Here is a 16,568-nt window from a genome sequence, read left to right as displayed (position 1 = left end):
GCCACCCTTCTGAAAATCTTTGCACGTGTGTGCTTCCAATTACACAACACTGAAAGCTGTAATTTCTTCTGAGAGCACAGCACGTGCGCTTTCCTCCCCCCCCCCACGTGTGTGTTGCACACTCTCACGCTTGTAACCTCTGTGTTTGTTTGCAGATGCTGGTGACGCGGTTTCTGTGCGTTCACTTCCTCCTGGCTGTGGCCTTGATCCAATGGAATGCCGGCAGGCTTCTCCTGGCAGGTGCAGCACCTGAGGTGAGTCCACACTTAGGATCATTGAACTCAACCTACTCACTGATAAATATGCCCACTGGAAATATGTAGCACTGACGGACCAAATTACGTGGCATGGCTAGCAAAATTATGACTCAACGCTGGAAAGTTATGTGGCAAATAATATTAAACTATGTGGCACACAATGGAAAACTGAAGGCACAGTTTGAAGAGCTTTTGTGACATTACCTATTTTGATATTTTAACACACTTTGATATGAAATGGGTCCCAGTGCTGTCTGACATACACAAGATTGTTATGAAACATCTTATGCCTTCCGCAGATCCTATTCAAATAGCAACTGTTTTTTTTTTACACGGAAGCACAGAAACACTATATTTTATTAACACTACTGTTCTATTTGTGCAGTAAAAGGCTCATCTGTAAATGATATTTTTCAGAGGCCCTGTTTGTAGACAGATCAGAAGAGCTTCGGATAGGCTGGTGCCTCATAGAGGCCTGTACAGCTCGGACAATGCCTGAACTGTGCTAAGTGTATCTCAAGAAAACCCTTGTGCTTTCAACTGTCACATGTAAGGGTCAGAAACTGGATTAGCAGTTGAAGGTGGAAAGTACCTTTCAAGTTATAATCACACTCCTTGTCAAGGTGACCCACTAAAGCCACTAAAAAAATCCGAGCTTAAACCCCGGATAGCTATGGCACAGAGCAGGCTTAGAGGCAATGTGTAAAGAATTTATGAAGTATCCAAACAGGAATAAAGCCAAAATGCAACACAATAAAAAAAAAAATCAAATTTGAACAAAGAGATTGAAATTTAATACGCAAAATTACACCAAAATGGAAAACATCCAATAAGAAGAACTAGAGATATGAATTTTTAAGGTTTTAAGTAAAAATAGCATTAAGAAGCACAACATGCCAATGAAAGTCAATAATCATGGTGGAAGGGGAGCTAGGCACAATCTGCCACTGACCATGATACACAAACCAGGTTCACCCTGGTCAAAGACTTTACCTCTGACTTTAGTCCTTGAAGTCCCACTTCTGCAGAGGAGTACTCTACTAAACCCCCCAGGACTTCAGGGGCAGGTACTTAAAGACTCACACAGTGGCAGGCAGAGGCCAACAGGAGGGACCAGTCCAGGCCAAGTTGCCACTGGTCAGCTGGGCAGTTGAAGGAAGTGGTCTCTTGTAGATGTTGTGTCCCTGTAGCTATAACATGAGGTCAGCCTTCTGACCTCTGGCGTCCACTTCTTTGTCCTGGGTACAAGAGAAAGAGGAAAGGTGAGATCCGTCAGGGCTCCTCTCATGGTGCAGACAGCAGGTTCAGTCCTCTTCTGATCCTCCTTAGATCTAGGAGTGTTCTGAAGTGCTTCCCTAAAGATGCGCATTTATGCTTTGCACAAGCTAGTGGGTGAGATTATCCCTGGGGCGATACTCTAACCAATGGAGTGAAGCTTCCTGGAGTTAATCCCACTCAATTTGGGCATCTTTAACATGTGTGTGAGGGGAATGTACTATGGTAATCCCATTGTGTTCCCACATCGAACACTAAATTCCAGTGTTAGGCAATCCCTGTACCCAAACAAATTCAGACACAGGAGTTGGTTAGGACAAAGCTGAGCTTTGAGCAGTCGATAGGCATCTGCGGACTGACAATGACCCTCATTTGGGCCACTTTCCCCGACCCCATTCAAGGGATACCAGAGTCACAGGGCTAAAAAAGCCTTGGCCACGGTGGGCGTGGATTACCCTAAATACCTGTCCTGGGAGATAGGGCTCTAGGGAAACCAGAGCTTGGTACCTGTGGTGATTTGGGACTATCCACATATGCCTTTATCAAAGACACACACATATTGTGGAAATGATTAAATGTTCTACTGATTTCAGAGAATAAAAAGTTTTAAGAAACGAAAATCATACACAACAGCAGAAGCTCTCTTCCATCATCTGAGAAGAGTGCTTCCAGCATGTATGATACCTGGTTTGCCAGGGTGCACTGTTACACAGAGGTCAAAGTGTAACGAAAATTGTATGTGGAGGAAGGATGAAGGGTGGGGAGTGGCAATCCTTGATTCCTCACAGACTAGAGAGGAAGGCAAGCAGTGCAGGGATCTGAGGTTGTGGAGAGAGGCAGTGTGAAGACAAGTGTCTCCACTTGCTGCAGAGGAGGCGGGAGGGAGGTTGTCAGATATTGACGGGGATCTTGTTTGAGATTTGGTGGGCACACCAGGTTAATGCTTACTATATGGTTTAGTCCTTCGTACATCTCTTGTAGAATTCCAATTTAAAAAGTGGCATCCTTGAATTGCAAAAGAGATGAACAGAGCTGAGAAAATAGTAATCAAACAGTACAACATCTAACAGTAAGAATAAAAGTAGTTAGTTCTCGCTCAGTAGTCCCTTTGGGTAGCCCCAAAGTCTCGGCCTGGAGCAAGATGACGTGGGAGTAGAGAACCATGAGGATTATCTGACAAAAGACGGCACCTTAGCACCACCATCATAGTGTCCTTCTTACTCTCTCCCCAGTGCATAGATTTTTAAATGACTCAACATTTAGCCCAGAGGACTTGTTCTTATTTGATCAAGGGCCAGATTCAGATATTAGCCGAGGAGTTAATCCGTCGATATCCCGTCCGCCAAAATGTAAATCCCGTTGGATGTGATGGGATTTAGATTTCGGCGTACAGGAGTTCCATGATCGTTGAGACGGAGTAACACCTCCACCAATGTCGAAGTCAGACCCAAAATGTCTGTTCATATGCTCAACAGCTCAATATTACTCAAACGACTGCTTTGCATTGAATTAAGTTAATTGCAAAGAATGCATCAAAGGTCAATTTGGAAGCACAATGTGTTGTCCACTCATGCTGCTCCCTAACACAGTGTCCACCATCTTTTTCTGCAGTCCTCGGACCGCTCCCTTCTCTTAGGCACAGATTCACACTCTGCGTCCAGTGAGGAGAAGGCTGCTACTGACCTGGTAGCCAAGCTGTTGCTTCTCGATGAGCTTGTGTCACTTGAAAATGATGTCATAGAAACCAAGAAGAAAAGGAGCTTTCCCGGCTTCGCTACCCCACTGGACCGGCTGTCAGCATCCTCCACGGAGGTGAAGTCCAAGCAAAGGTGAGTTCACCGAAACGTAGGAGTGATAGTCAGCAGCAGAATTGCCTCGATTGGGATCCGTGTAGTAGGTACCACTGTGTCAGTACTGAAATATCAGTTTTTTATAAATGTAGACATATTTCTTTCAAAGCTAAATTTGTTTCAAGTCCAGAGTTCATTTTTATTTTGTATTCATTATTGTGATTGTGTGAGATAGGAAAACACCGACCTTCACCTGGTTCTCTACCGCTGTGGATAAAAGTCATCAGTTTCTTCTCTATGCAAAAACAGCCCTAAAATATAATATGTGATAAATGTTAAATCCATTAGAAAAGAAAACTATGTAGTTATCATCCCAAGGGGTATCCAGGCTCACAGGGGGGGGGGGGCAGATTTACTAACATTTTGTACTGGGTGTGCATCACAAAAATGACACAAACTGGAGCAAAATGATTATTTCAAATTCACTTTCCAGCACAATCTTGTATTGCTCGTTGGCTGAGAGTAACACAGCACTGCTTTGTGCTGATTTGCTTTAGTTTTCCTCTGGGGCCTTCCATGGGTAGTACATGCGCGTTACGATGCGACAGCCCCGTGGACTTTGACACAAAGCCCTAACTACTAACAATAGCCTGAAGGGGTTTGTCCAAAAAATAACACCTTTTTGAACGTGACAATAACTTGGGGAAATTCTTTTCTCCAAATTTGTATAACTGTTCATGCATGCTGCACTGTACAGAACACATCCAAAGTGGAAAAACTTTTAAAGTTTGACCAGGCCTGGTATCTTAGCCAAAGGTTGACATTTGCAGAGCTTTCCTGGTAAAAAGTATAGTGTGATTCATACAAATAAACCCCCAAGGACTCCCCACAAATGTCTAGTTTTCAGATGTGTATGGGTTTGGTAGGTGTCCCAGATTGTCAGCTAAACCTTACCTGAGTTACTTCAGCTACCCACGTAGCAAGAATGGGTACATTTGAAAGTCAAAATCTTGATATTTTCTTGTTGTGTTTTTGTGGCTTTTCCTTTTCTGAGGGATAGCACCAGCCACACAAGTGGGGTTCTGCATTTATTGGGAGATGTGTGGTAACACAGGATAAAAGAAAGTTTGTGATTATGAATTGAATTTATCTCAGTTTACTGCTTCCAAACGTCAGTCAGGGTGAAGGAAAGAACTCATTTTGTAAATTGCTATCAGAATCACATGATATTATGGGTAACCCCAAATTCAGAATTGTGCAAATAATAAGTCTTCCTAAGTTCATTATGGGAGGCAAATTTTTGAAAAAACTCATTATGTCTTCTTCATATCCATCCATTACTAGATTTCAAAACATGAATGGATGCATGAGCTGTACACAATGAAAAATCAGGCTATCAGGCATGTTTCAAAAACCAACATACGCTATATTCTTCTAACGAAAAACGTTTGACGGGCAGAACACTATATTACGTTTGACTTTAGGGGCAAAAAATACAGATAAAACATTTTTCAAAGTTATTTTGATTAGCTTCTGATCTCAGTGCTTAAGTTTCTTTGGGCAAACCATGTGTGAGCTGCACAAATGATCCCTTGCTGAATTCAAATATTTACTTTGCAGAAATGCAGAGCTTTCCAGGTTGACCCGTGGCATTCACACCTGTTTCCATCACAAACGTCAGTTAGGTAGAAGTCACAAAAAAATGGAAAATTCAACAATTACTTAGAAAATTCCAAACTTAAAAAAAAAAAAAAATGATAGTACTGTCTTGTCGCAAAAGCTAGAAAGAGAGTGATATTTGCACAGAAAACATTTGCTGAAGTCAATATATATATATATATATATATATATATATATATATATATATATATGTATATGTGTGTGTATATATATATATATGTATGTGTGTATATGTGTGTGTATATATATATATATATATGTATGTGTGTATATGTGTGTATATATATATATATATATGTATGTGTGTATATGTGTATATATATATATATACATATATATATATATATACATATATCCTTTTTTGCACAGCATTTTTTCACATTTTATAAAACAAAAAGGTTCTAAATTTTTGCTTTTTCTTGGTTCCTTCCAGGGAAATCCACAGGCCCTCTGTATCTTTAGAATCACTAACATGTGGGAGAAAAGGACACAAATTTGGCCTAGATATATTTTGTGGGAAAAAAGGTTATGCAGTTTTAAGCGCGACTCTGGGGAGTGGGAGAAACCTCAGCACTTGATGTGTTTACCAGGGCTGGGGTGAACTGGGTAAGAAACTATTAAAATTCGGTGAGCCAAGTTTTCAAGCAATTGCAGAAGAGAGAGAAGGGGATTGTTGGTAGATGACTTACAACATGTCTTCCTGGAAAACTCTGGGACCAGAAACATCAAAAGTGTGAGACACGAGACAGAGGGTCTTAAATGCTACCCTGTTTGAGATAAAACACGTTCAGTGGTTGAACAATCCTTACCACAGCATTCTGTCCAAACAGTAGGCACCTCATCAGGTGCCCAGATGCTCAGGTGAAATTTCATTTCTCGCGCCCCTACATTAGAATGGGATAACTAAGTGATGAAGGTTTGCTTTTAGATACAGAGGAAATATTTGGGTCAAGTGAAAGGGGTGCAGCTCGTGGGGGTGTTACACCCCCTAATAAATGTATTTTGTGATAAAATGTCGGGTACAGGGGCTTTTAGTTCAGTATTGTGAGGTATCATGTCGGATTTCACCAGGAGTTTTACACCCACACAAAGAAAAGCGCACTCATACTGTCTCCCTCAATGTGTTTGGGAATACTTGAAAAGTGTTGGCTATTTCACAAAGTAATGTGCTTTCTCTCACTTAGTGCGCCTACCAAGGTGCATTCCTCTACCTTTACGCCGCCCTAAAGCCGCTCGCCTGCGTTCTGCTTGTCCTATAATGGATTTCAGCATCATATGCCGGTGTGATTATTGGGAAATCTAAAACCCGCCCCCTAATCTTACAGACCAGGCCACGCCCCTGAGATATTTGCATCTCTTGAGCGGCCCCTACAGCTGCGGCCAGGGCCTGGTCCTGGATACAGTCCCACAGAGGGCATCCACAGGCTGGGGTGCCTTGGGAGAGAGCGTTCATGTGTAAATGTAAAACACAATTATCTGACAAGACCCCAGTAACTATTGGGAGTAATGGATTAATGTAATCTTAACTGGTCCACACTGCGTTGTTGTGCCTGAGATCACATCCCGTCATGGATCCACGTTTCTCGTCACCCAGTGTGAGTGATGTCATAGACACAGCGTCTTCAGTGATGTCATGAATGAAGCCATTGGCCACCTCAGACATTCTACTAGTACTGTCATGGATAGTACCAATGCCGGTGCCCTGTGTGATGTCATGAGTGACGTCATTTGTAGGCCCAGAGGACAGTTACATTATGCTGGCATAATCTCCCATAAATTCGGTCATGTGTTATATGTGTTACACGAAATTCCCTAAATTACGCCAGTACGCAACGCCACGTAATTACATACATTCGCACCAAAAACTTAGCGTGAGCTCATGGGAACAGCACGATCTACCAGAAGGCGAGTGGATGTAGTTTGTGATGCTTTTGGTTTTTGTGCTATTTTCTAGTGCAAAACGTGTCCTCATGTCTAACATGGACACAAGGAGGCGGTGTGCGCTCAACTACAGCTTGAAACGGCGTTTTTCCATTTCACATCATCGTACTTTTGCATATTTTTTCACAAATTTCATAAAATTATGCAAAAGAAAATTATGCAAGTAATCCATACGCCTAAAATACAGATCGTCTCTGCACTAAAAGTATATCACTACCCAAACCTTTCACAGTAAAAAGATACACAGAGGAATTCAACACTCTAAAAAGAAAGAATGTCCTTAACTGGAAACGTTGAACCCCTCTGGTTGTACTGCAAATAAATCAGTCTCTTGTGGATCCAACATTGGCAGTGGCCCAAAAACTATTTCATACTGGAAAATGTTTTGATTTTTCAAAAAACAAAAACTCTCATATATTTGTGAACGAATGAATGCACAGATCTGGGATTTCTGTCTCGTTCCGTCTCTGGGGTTATTGCCTCGCATGTTTGACTCCATAACCCATCGTTTTGCTCTTGTGTTCCCACCAACCAGCGCTGGTTTGGAAGTAGACGGAGCTAAGCGGCTCCTTAAATATTAAGGCCCGTATTTATACTTTTTGACGCAAAACTGCGCTAATGCAGTTTTGCGTCAAAAAAATTAGCGCCGGCTAACGCCATTCTGAAGCACCATGCGGCGCCGTATTTAATCAATGACGTTAGCCGGCGTTAGCCGGCGTTAGCCGGCAGCGCTGCCTGGTATGCGTGGAAAAAAACGACGTACACCAGGCAGCGCCGGCGTAGGGGGATATGGAGCTTGGGCGCCAAAAAATGGGGCAAGTCAGGCTGAGGGAAATTTTTCGCCTCAACCCGATTTGCGCCATTTTTTTCTACTACCAACCCCCATAGAAATGACTCCTGTCTTAGCAAAGACAGGAGTCATGCCCCCTTGCCCAATGGCCAGGCCCAGGGGACTTCTGTCCCCTGGGCCTGGTCATTGGGCATAGTGGCATGTAGGGGGGCACAAATCATGCCCCCCTATGCCACAATTTTTTTTTTTTTAAATACTTACCGGAACTTACCTTAATGTCCCTGGGATGGGTCCCTCCAGCCTTGGGTGTCCTCCTGGGGTGGGCAAGGGTGACAGGGGGTGTCCCTGGGGGCATGGGAGGGCACCTCTGGGCTCCTTCCGAGCCCACAGGTCCCTTAACGCCTGCCTTGTCCAGGCGCTAAAAAACGGCGCAAAAGCGGCCGCATGTCATTTTTTTTGACCCGCCCACTCCCGGGCGTGAATTTTGCCCGGGAGTGTAAATACGGCGCACATGCCTCGGAGTCAATTTTTTAGACGGGAACGCCTACCTTGCATATCATTAACGCAAAGTAGGTGTCCACGCTAAAAAATGACGCAAACTCAATGGACTTTGGCGCTAGACGCGTCTAACGCCAAAGTATAAATATGGAGTTAGTTTTGCGTCGGAATTGCGTAAAAAAAAACAACGCAATTCCGGCGCAAACAGAGTATAAATATGCCCCTAAATGCTCCTTGAAGACTTGCCGCTTTTATGAACTACAGGAAGGATGTGAGGTCTTTCTTCTTCAGTCTCGGGGACCCTCATCAGTCTCTTACCCAAGAATCTGGAAGTCAGTCATGGTGAAGAAATCCTCAGATCCTGGTTCACTGCCCATCACTGTCACTAACAAGCCTTTCACTCTTTACATGAGAGACTGGAGCTCAGAGCTCCCCCTGGTGGCCGTCACGTTCAATGCATGTAAAACCGAAGTGTAACAAAACACAGCGCAACACAGCTCAAGTTACTGCATTTATTGTTGTGTTTAGTAAATGTTACCCTGTGCTTTAACCCTTTCTGTGTGACCTTTGACATATACAGGTAAGTGTTCCCTTAGAAACTAAGGGCCTGATGTAGAGTCCAGTGCTTGGCTTACTCTGTCGCAAATGTGAGGGATATCTGTCCGCCGTATTACGATTCCGTTATATCCTAATGCCCTTGTGATACGGCATCTGTGACAGAGTAACCCACCTGCCAAACTCTAAAACGTGCCCTAAGTTTGAAGTAATATTATAGTTTTAGCATAAAACTTAATAAACAGACATTTGTAGTTAGGGAGAGCAGTACAACCATAAGTCATTCCCCAGTACACTGCTCATGACCTCACACATGATGCCACAGATGCATCTCACATGACATCACTGATGACCTCATATACTACCTCCACATCAAAGTCATCAGTGAAATCACTGTTGCCAGGCCTTGGTTGGTTTGTGTGCGTGTTGGTGTTTCCTGGTAGGGGTAGGTATTGTGGACACAATCCATAGGTGTCATTGATTATCTGAAATCATGTGCCAGTAAGAGGCCATTAAATGACATTCAATAACTCTCCATTGAGAATGTATGGCGCTTTTACCCTCTTTAGCCTCATGAAGTGAGATTCCATCCATCCTCCCTTCAGTTAGCTCCGCCTCCATGTGGACATAATCTATTGTACAGGGTCTTCAATCCTCCAGTCCTTCCTGGATCCTGGTCCAGCATAAACCATCAAAACATCTATAATTTCAATGCTTCCAGTCCACCAACATGTTTTTCGTAACATAAACATTTCACAAACTACTCAATAAATCCCACCAAACAAAAAAAAAAAAATTTATGAGTGTGGGTCTCTTTTCATTCTAATTTTGATTATATAATTCTGTTTAGCAGTTTTTGTTGCAGCGAAAAAAATAGCATTGTCCTAGCCAACGTGTCCTGCCTTTTGGCTTTGTCGATTCCTTTTTTGGTAATGTTGTTCCACGTCAGCAAACAAAGTCTCAACCTGATGATATAGAGGTTTGCATGTGTCACATATCATAAAGAAGTGTTTTTTTTTTCCTTTTAAATTTACTATTCCAAATAGAGGACGCCCATCATGGACAGTATATTAAAAAAAAACAAAAAAACAATAGTAGTACAAAAGCGCATTTAGGGAACGGCCGAGCCTGGTAGCAAATTTCAGCTTGCTGACACTCTTAAAAAGTAATACAAAATAAATACAAAATAAAAGATATGCAGTGCCGGGGTAGGAAAGCAACGGGTGAGCCCGGGGCTTGGGGGTTAATTAAAAAAACAAGATTTGCATGACTCAAAACCCACTGCAGGTACTGGGCTTGCATGGTATCATTGTCTTGAGCACAGCCACCTGCAGGTGAGTCCTAATAATTCATATGAGAGCTTAAATAGACACAAATTGACAAAGCCAGTCGGTCTCACATACCTTTACACACAAGAAATAGCGATTGGTGTTGTCAAAGCTTGTTTTCAGTAGTCTGATACGATCAATGTTGTATGTATCACATTTACACAGCAGTTTTACTGATGAACATTAGTTCACTGAAAGGTAGCAAACTGGCTTTGTTGAAACAAGTAGCTCTGTTTACAATGCTGCAATTGGGGCAGAAAGAAGGAGGAAGAACCACAGAAGCTCATGTGGATGGGGCAAACACAGAAAGAGAGGGAATCAACAAATAGGAGATAGACAACTGAGATTGACATGAAAGTTGCTCAATCTTGAGCAAGGATTGGCTCTGTGAAGTACGGTATAGGATGCTATTTCCAAATAGGTAGCTTGATATATATGTACCGAGACTACAAAACACTTCTATTTTTACCTCCTCTTTAATATTACCCCAAAGAAGGATAATATCTGCATGAAACTTAACATAACAAAAATTAGCTGAACGCACTAATTGTGAGACAACATTGTATGCAGAATTGCCAAACTGTGGCAAAGTCATTAGCAAAGCAAAAGGAAGCCATTGCGTTGGTAAGTGAAACTCATCCAGGTCATTATTGCAGGATGTTCTACATTCCATGAAATGCATTTGAATGGACTGGCAATCTCACCCTGATATAATTAATAGCCATTAAATTACTTTAGGTATATAAATGCACAAAAAAGCATAAGGGATTAAATGGGTACAGATAGATCATGCAGGATAAATCAAGCAATTTAAAGTCTGGCATACAGTAGTAGTCAATCCCTAGATATTGTAGCCAGCGTGTGCATATTTGACTAGCAGAGGTCTGACATCAGGATTTCTGCTTAGAAAATGGAAGATCTTTCTGTGGCATGTGTGAGGTAGATACAGGGTACTTCTAGCAGCTACCTTATAAGTTTAGTGGCTTTGGTGAAGACCTGCAGGTATAATATACTTAATAGGCTAATTCAGGGATGCCCAACCCACACCACAGACATGGAGAATGTTTGCCCCTATATCCATTTCACCCAACATTAACTTATTTCCCTGCTGCAGGCTATATTATGGTGGCTCTCATTTTTGCATGTTTACTGATTTTTATAGATAAATATAGACTGAAAAAAACATCTATTTTCCAGTATGTATCTATATGTAAATAAATATGGAAAAAAATGGAAACTAGACTGTTTTTTGAGGGATTTAAGAAGCTGTCAGTCATGACCGCCAAAGCTTTCGGGGTATATGTTCACAATGTTGACACTACAACGATCAAGTTTTAATTTTATATTGATTTATCATGCACGAGTATCAATGCCATTCAAATCAATTGGGCCCTCAAGGATCAGCGAATATCTGTTAAGAAATTGTGAACATTTCCAGCTTCATTTTTTCACAATACTCAAAATAAATCTGGATAAACATAGATACATATAGTAAAAAAAAATGTGGATAAATGCAGGAGGAAATGTCAAAAATATAAAAACCCTAACCCGGGAGCCCTATTTATGAAACAGCAATCTAGCTCGCTCAGACCCTGCCCACGGGCTGCCGTAAAAGATATGCCTTGTATCCACAGAGGGCGGACCCTTGCTTCCGATAATGTGGTCGGATGCTCTTTCAACCAAACGTGAGTGCCTTGGGTCCCGTTTTAGAGTTTGGATGAAGGGGTTGCTTACTTTGAAACAATATTATATGGCTAGCCCCTCCACCGTAGTACGATCTCATAATAGCCTAAGAAGGTTGTAGCGTGGCGGGCGGGATATCAGTCACGTTCGTGATGGAGTAACCCTTTTGCCAAACTCTAAATCAGGACCTTAGAGTTTGGTGGATGGGGATATCCCGTCTGCTGTATCACGATGTCCATAGGATATAAGGGACTCGTGATATGGGGACGGGATATCCGTCATGTTTGTGACTCAGTAAATCCCTCCGCCAACCTCTAAATCAGGCCCTTAGACTACAAAAAACACGAAAGCAGGATGAAGGGGTAGCTATTAGGAGAGATGGCCGCTGCCCCTTTGTATTTCACGCTTCACACTCTAAAATTATATGTAGCACCTCCCTGATGCTGATAGAAATCTTTTAAAAAAGAGCGCAAAGGGTTGGATGACATCGGATTGACCTTTGACAGCATGGCGTGATACCATCTGTGATAAAGCCTGTGATTGGCCGTGGCCTGAGCTCCAAAACCTACCTTGAAACCCATTTTTGACTATTGTTTTGAGTTCATCAATAGACATTATTGCATGATTTATTGAAATTTATCATATAATCTCCAGTTTTTCTTATTTTTTTTACATTGCTATTAAAAGTATTGTAATAAATGTCACGAATTATTTAACATTATATACAGAATGTAAGAGCTTTATAACATTGTTCCATTGATGTACTTTATTTCAGTTAATGTCATTTTTTTTGTTTTTATTTCTATACCATACTATGTCTATGTCATTCATTCAGCGCACAAAGCCTTTTTGATATTTTAACTCACATTTTGTTCATGAATTTAAGGGCATTTATTTTGGTTTATTTTGTTTGATTTTACTTATAAAACCGTTCTCAACACATTATGTTATTTTTTTTAATTTATTTTCTATGGTCACTTTGTTTATTTCATTTACTTATTTATTTTTTGCGGCTTTATAGAGCGAGAACCAGGCCCCAGAGGGCGTCTGAGCGCTGTACAAGGATGTCAGGTGGACCTCCAAGGGCGGGAGTAAGGTTAGAGTAATTTACAAACATTTGTTCATACTAGCATTTGTTGTCATTGAAAGTTTACCATTCAGGTTATGTACTCTCAGAAAGGAAAGTTAACATGGCAGGACCTTGAAACATCTGGTCTCAAAATTCATATGGCATCGGATTCTGCAATACCACACAGCTGTGGCTCGTAAATTGGAAAAATACAGAATTTTACAGTAGCCTGTGCCTGTCTGACGGTTGCCCTTCAGTGCTGCAAAGAAAGAGTGCTCTCCCCGCCCCAGTAGCTTTATCATCCCACTCAACGCCCTTATAGGCATAGTTTCCAGTCCTGGGCATTTGTGTATCCGCATAATGCATTCTGGGCGTTGTAGTCTTGATATACTTTCATCTAGACTAACACACATGGGCACATGGCTTTGTAGGTGAAAGCTCAGGCCTGGGAAGAGTGTCCATGATGACCTGGAGTGAGTTGGTCACTGCTCAGGGCTTACAAGGTATAAAGTGCAGTCTTTCAGGGGCTCAGAATGTCACTGTCAGAGAGAGCTCTTTCAGACTCACACCTTGGTCTTCAGCGTTTAGATTAACTGAAGTGGTTGCAAAGCTTCTGTCCTGTGCGGTACATCTCAAAAGGAAGGTTAGAGAAAGGAAGACGACTAACTGAGCAAGACTTTTCTCAAGATGGAGGGTGTTCCTGATTGTCAAAGCTCAGCTCAGAAAGCTCGGACTTTGCTGTATTTTGCCACCATGGCCACAATACGGCGGATGTGTTTCTGCATCACAAACATGAAGGATATCCTGTCCACTGTATTACAAGTGCATTATATCCATTGGCACTTGTTAAAAGGAAAAAAATATATCTGTCTCGTATCTGACATGCTCTAAACAGGCCTTAAAATTCTAGAGAGGGACTTTGCATTATGATTATGTCAGTGATTTCAGGGGCTGGAACAGTGAAATGCTCTCAGTCTTGAAAATTGAACTGGGTCCCATTTAGGACTGACTGGGATAAAATCGGAATGTGGGATGCAGTTAAGGCAACAGTGCGTGTGGTCAAAACAGTGGGGGATGTGGTCAAAGCAGCGTGTTGTGTGACTGAGCAGCAAGGCATGTGGTTGAAGCAGCAGGGTGTGTGGTGGCAGCAGGGTGTGTGGTGGAATCACCAAGGCGTGTGGTGGAAGCAGCAGGGTATGTGGGTGAATCAGCAGGGTTTGTGGTTGAAGCAGCTGTGTGTGTCATGTAAGCAGCAGGATGTGTGTTTAAGGCAACAGAGTGCGTGGAGGAAGTAGCAGGGTGTGTGTTTATAGAAGCAGGGTGTGTGGTGGCAGCAAGGTATGTGGTGGAAGCAGCAGAGTGTGTGGCAAAAGTAGCCAGGTGTGTGTTTGAAGCAGTAGGGTGTGTGGTGGCAGCAGGGTGTGTGGTGGAATCACCAAGGCATGTGGTGGAAGCAGCAGAGCGTGTGGTTGAAGCAGCGGAGTGTGTGGTTTGAGCAGCTGAGTGTGTCGTGTAAGCAGCAGGATGTGTGTTTGAGGCAACAGATTGCGTGGAGGAAGTAGCAGGGTGTGTGTTTATAGAAGCAGGGTGTGTGGTGGCAGCAGGGTATGTGGTGGAAGCAGCAGAGTGTGTGGCAAAAGTAGCCAGGTGTGTGTTTGAAGCAGTAGGGTGTGTGGTGGCAGCAGGGTGTGTGGTGGAATCACCAAGGCATGTGGTGGAAGCAGCGGAGTGTGTGGTTGAAGCAGCGGAGTGTGTGGTTTGAGCAGCTGAGTGCGTCGTGTAAGCAGCAGGATGTGTGTTTGAAGCAACAGAGTGTGTGGAGGAAGTAGCAGGGTGTGTGTTTATAGAAGCAGGGTGTGTGGTGGCAGCAGAGTGTGTGGTGGAATCACCAAGGTGTCTGGTTTAATCAGCAGGGTGTGTGGTTGAATCGGCAAGGTGTGGTGGAATCACCGAGGTGTGTGGTGGAATCAGCAGGGTGTATTGGTTGAATCAGCAGGGCGTGTGGTTGAATCAGCAAGGTGAGTGGTGGAATCACCAAGGTGTGTGGTTGAATCAGCATGGTGTGTGGTGGAATCAGCAGGGCGTATGGTTGAATTTGCAAGGTGTGTGGTGGAATCACCAAGGTGTGTGGTTGAATCAGCCAGGTGTGTGGTGGAATCGGGAAACATCCTTTATTACGAGTTTTTTTTTACGAGAGTCGTTGTTAACGGAAGCGCAACAACGCTTTTTTTTAACCACGACTCCGTTATTTTGTGCCTTAACTACGTATGTTCTGAACAACGAACATGCGTGGTTAAGGTACAAAGAAGGGATTTGGCGAAGGAGGACGACGCAGCTGACAAGGGGTTGACTAAGGTAAGTGGTGGGTTTAGGTTTTGGGGAGGGGGTGGGGGGTTAGGGGGTTTTAGGTTTTGGGGTGGGGTTGGGGGGGTGGGGGGTTTTTGGTTTTGGGGAGGGGGTGGGGAGTTAGGGGGTTTTAGGTTTTGGGGTGGGGCGTTTTTGGTTTTGGGGAGGAGGTGGGGGGTCAGGGGGTTTTAGGTTTTGGGGCGGGTTTGGGGGGTGGGGCGTTTTTGGTTTTGGGAAGGGGGTGGGGGGTCAGGGGGTTTTAGGTTTTGGGGTGGGGTTGGGTGGTGGGGCGTTTTTGGTTTTGGGAGGGGGTGGGGGGTCAGGGGGGTTTAGGTTTTGGGGTGGGGTTGGGGGGGTGGGGCGTTTTTGGTTTTGGGGAGGGGGTGGGGGATAGGGGGTTTTAGGTTTTGGGGTGGGGTTGGGGGGTGGGACGTTTTTGGTTTTGGGGAGGGGGTGGGGGGTCAGGGGGTTTTAGGTTTTGGGGTGGGCTTGGGGGGGTGGGGTGAGGGATGTAGGGTGAATGGTGCCTATTAGTAATGATTTTATCAGGAATGCCTTTACAACGAAATATCGTTGTTAAGGCATTCGTGGTAAAATCATTAGTAGTAAGAACGAGGTCGGTGTTCCGACCTCGTTGTTAAGGCACTAGTTGTTTTCAAAGTCGGTGTTCCGTCATACAACCGGTGGAATCACCAAGGTGTGTGGTTGAATCAGCATGGTGTGTGGTGGAATCAGCAGGGTGTGTGATGGAATCACCAAGGTGTGTGGTGGGATCACCAGGGTGTGTGGTAGAATCACCAAGGTGTGTGGTTGAATCAGCATGGTGTGTGGTTGAATCACCAAGGTGTGTGGTGGAAGCAGCAGGATGTGTGTTTGAATCAGCAGGGCGTGTGGTTGAATCAGCAAGGTGTGTGGTGGGATCACCATGGTGTGTGGTGGAATCAACAAGGTGTGTGGTTGAATCAGCAGGGTGTGTGGTTGAATCACCAAGGCGTGTGGTGGAATCAGTAGGGTGTGTGTTGGTATCACCAAGGTGTGTGTTTGAATCAGCAGGGCGTGCGGTGGAATCACCAAGGTGTGTGGTTGAATCAGCAGGGCATGTGGTGGAATCACCAAGGTGTGTGGTTGAATCAGGAGGGTGTGTGGTTGAATCACCAAGGCGTGTGGTGGAATCACCAAGGTGTGTGGTGGAATCAGCAGGGCGTGTGGTGGAATCACCAAGGTGTGTGGTGGAATCACCAAGGTGTGTGGTGGGATCAGCAGGGCGTGTGGTGGAATCGCCAAGGTGTGTGGTGGAATCAGCAGGGTGTGTGGTGGAATCACCAAGGTGTGTGGTGGAATCACCAAGGTGGGGTT

General features: G+C 43.7%; 1 protein-coding gene across 1 annotated transcript in view; it reads left to right on the top strand.

Moving 5' to 3' along the window:
* The window catches only part of OSTN (osteocrin), a 218,751-nt gene that overhangs the window by 140,043 nt on the left and 62,140 nt on the right, over positions 1 to 16,568 (top strand). Inside the window, exons 2-3 of the mRNA XM_069212778.1 lie at positions 156 to 254; positions 3,144 to 3,361. Coding sequence (XP_069068879.1) covers positions 156 to 254; positions 3,144 to 3,361 — 317 coding nt within the window. The remainder of the gene's footprint in view (positions 1 to 155; positions 255 to 3,143; positions 3,362 to 16,568) is intronic.

The sequence above is a fragment of the Pleurodeles waltl genome, chromosome 11, assembly GCF_031143425.1.
Source record: "Pleurodeles waltl isolate 20211129_DDA chromosome 11, aPleWal1.hap1.20221129, whole genome shotgun sequence".
Classification (NCBI taxonomy): Eukaryota; Metazoa; Chordata; class Amphibia; order Caudata; family Salamandridae; genus Pleurodeles; species Pleurodeles waltl.
This window is presented reverse-complemented; position numbering and strand designations above follow the sequence as displayed.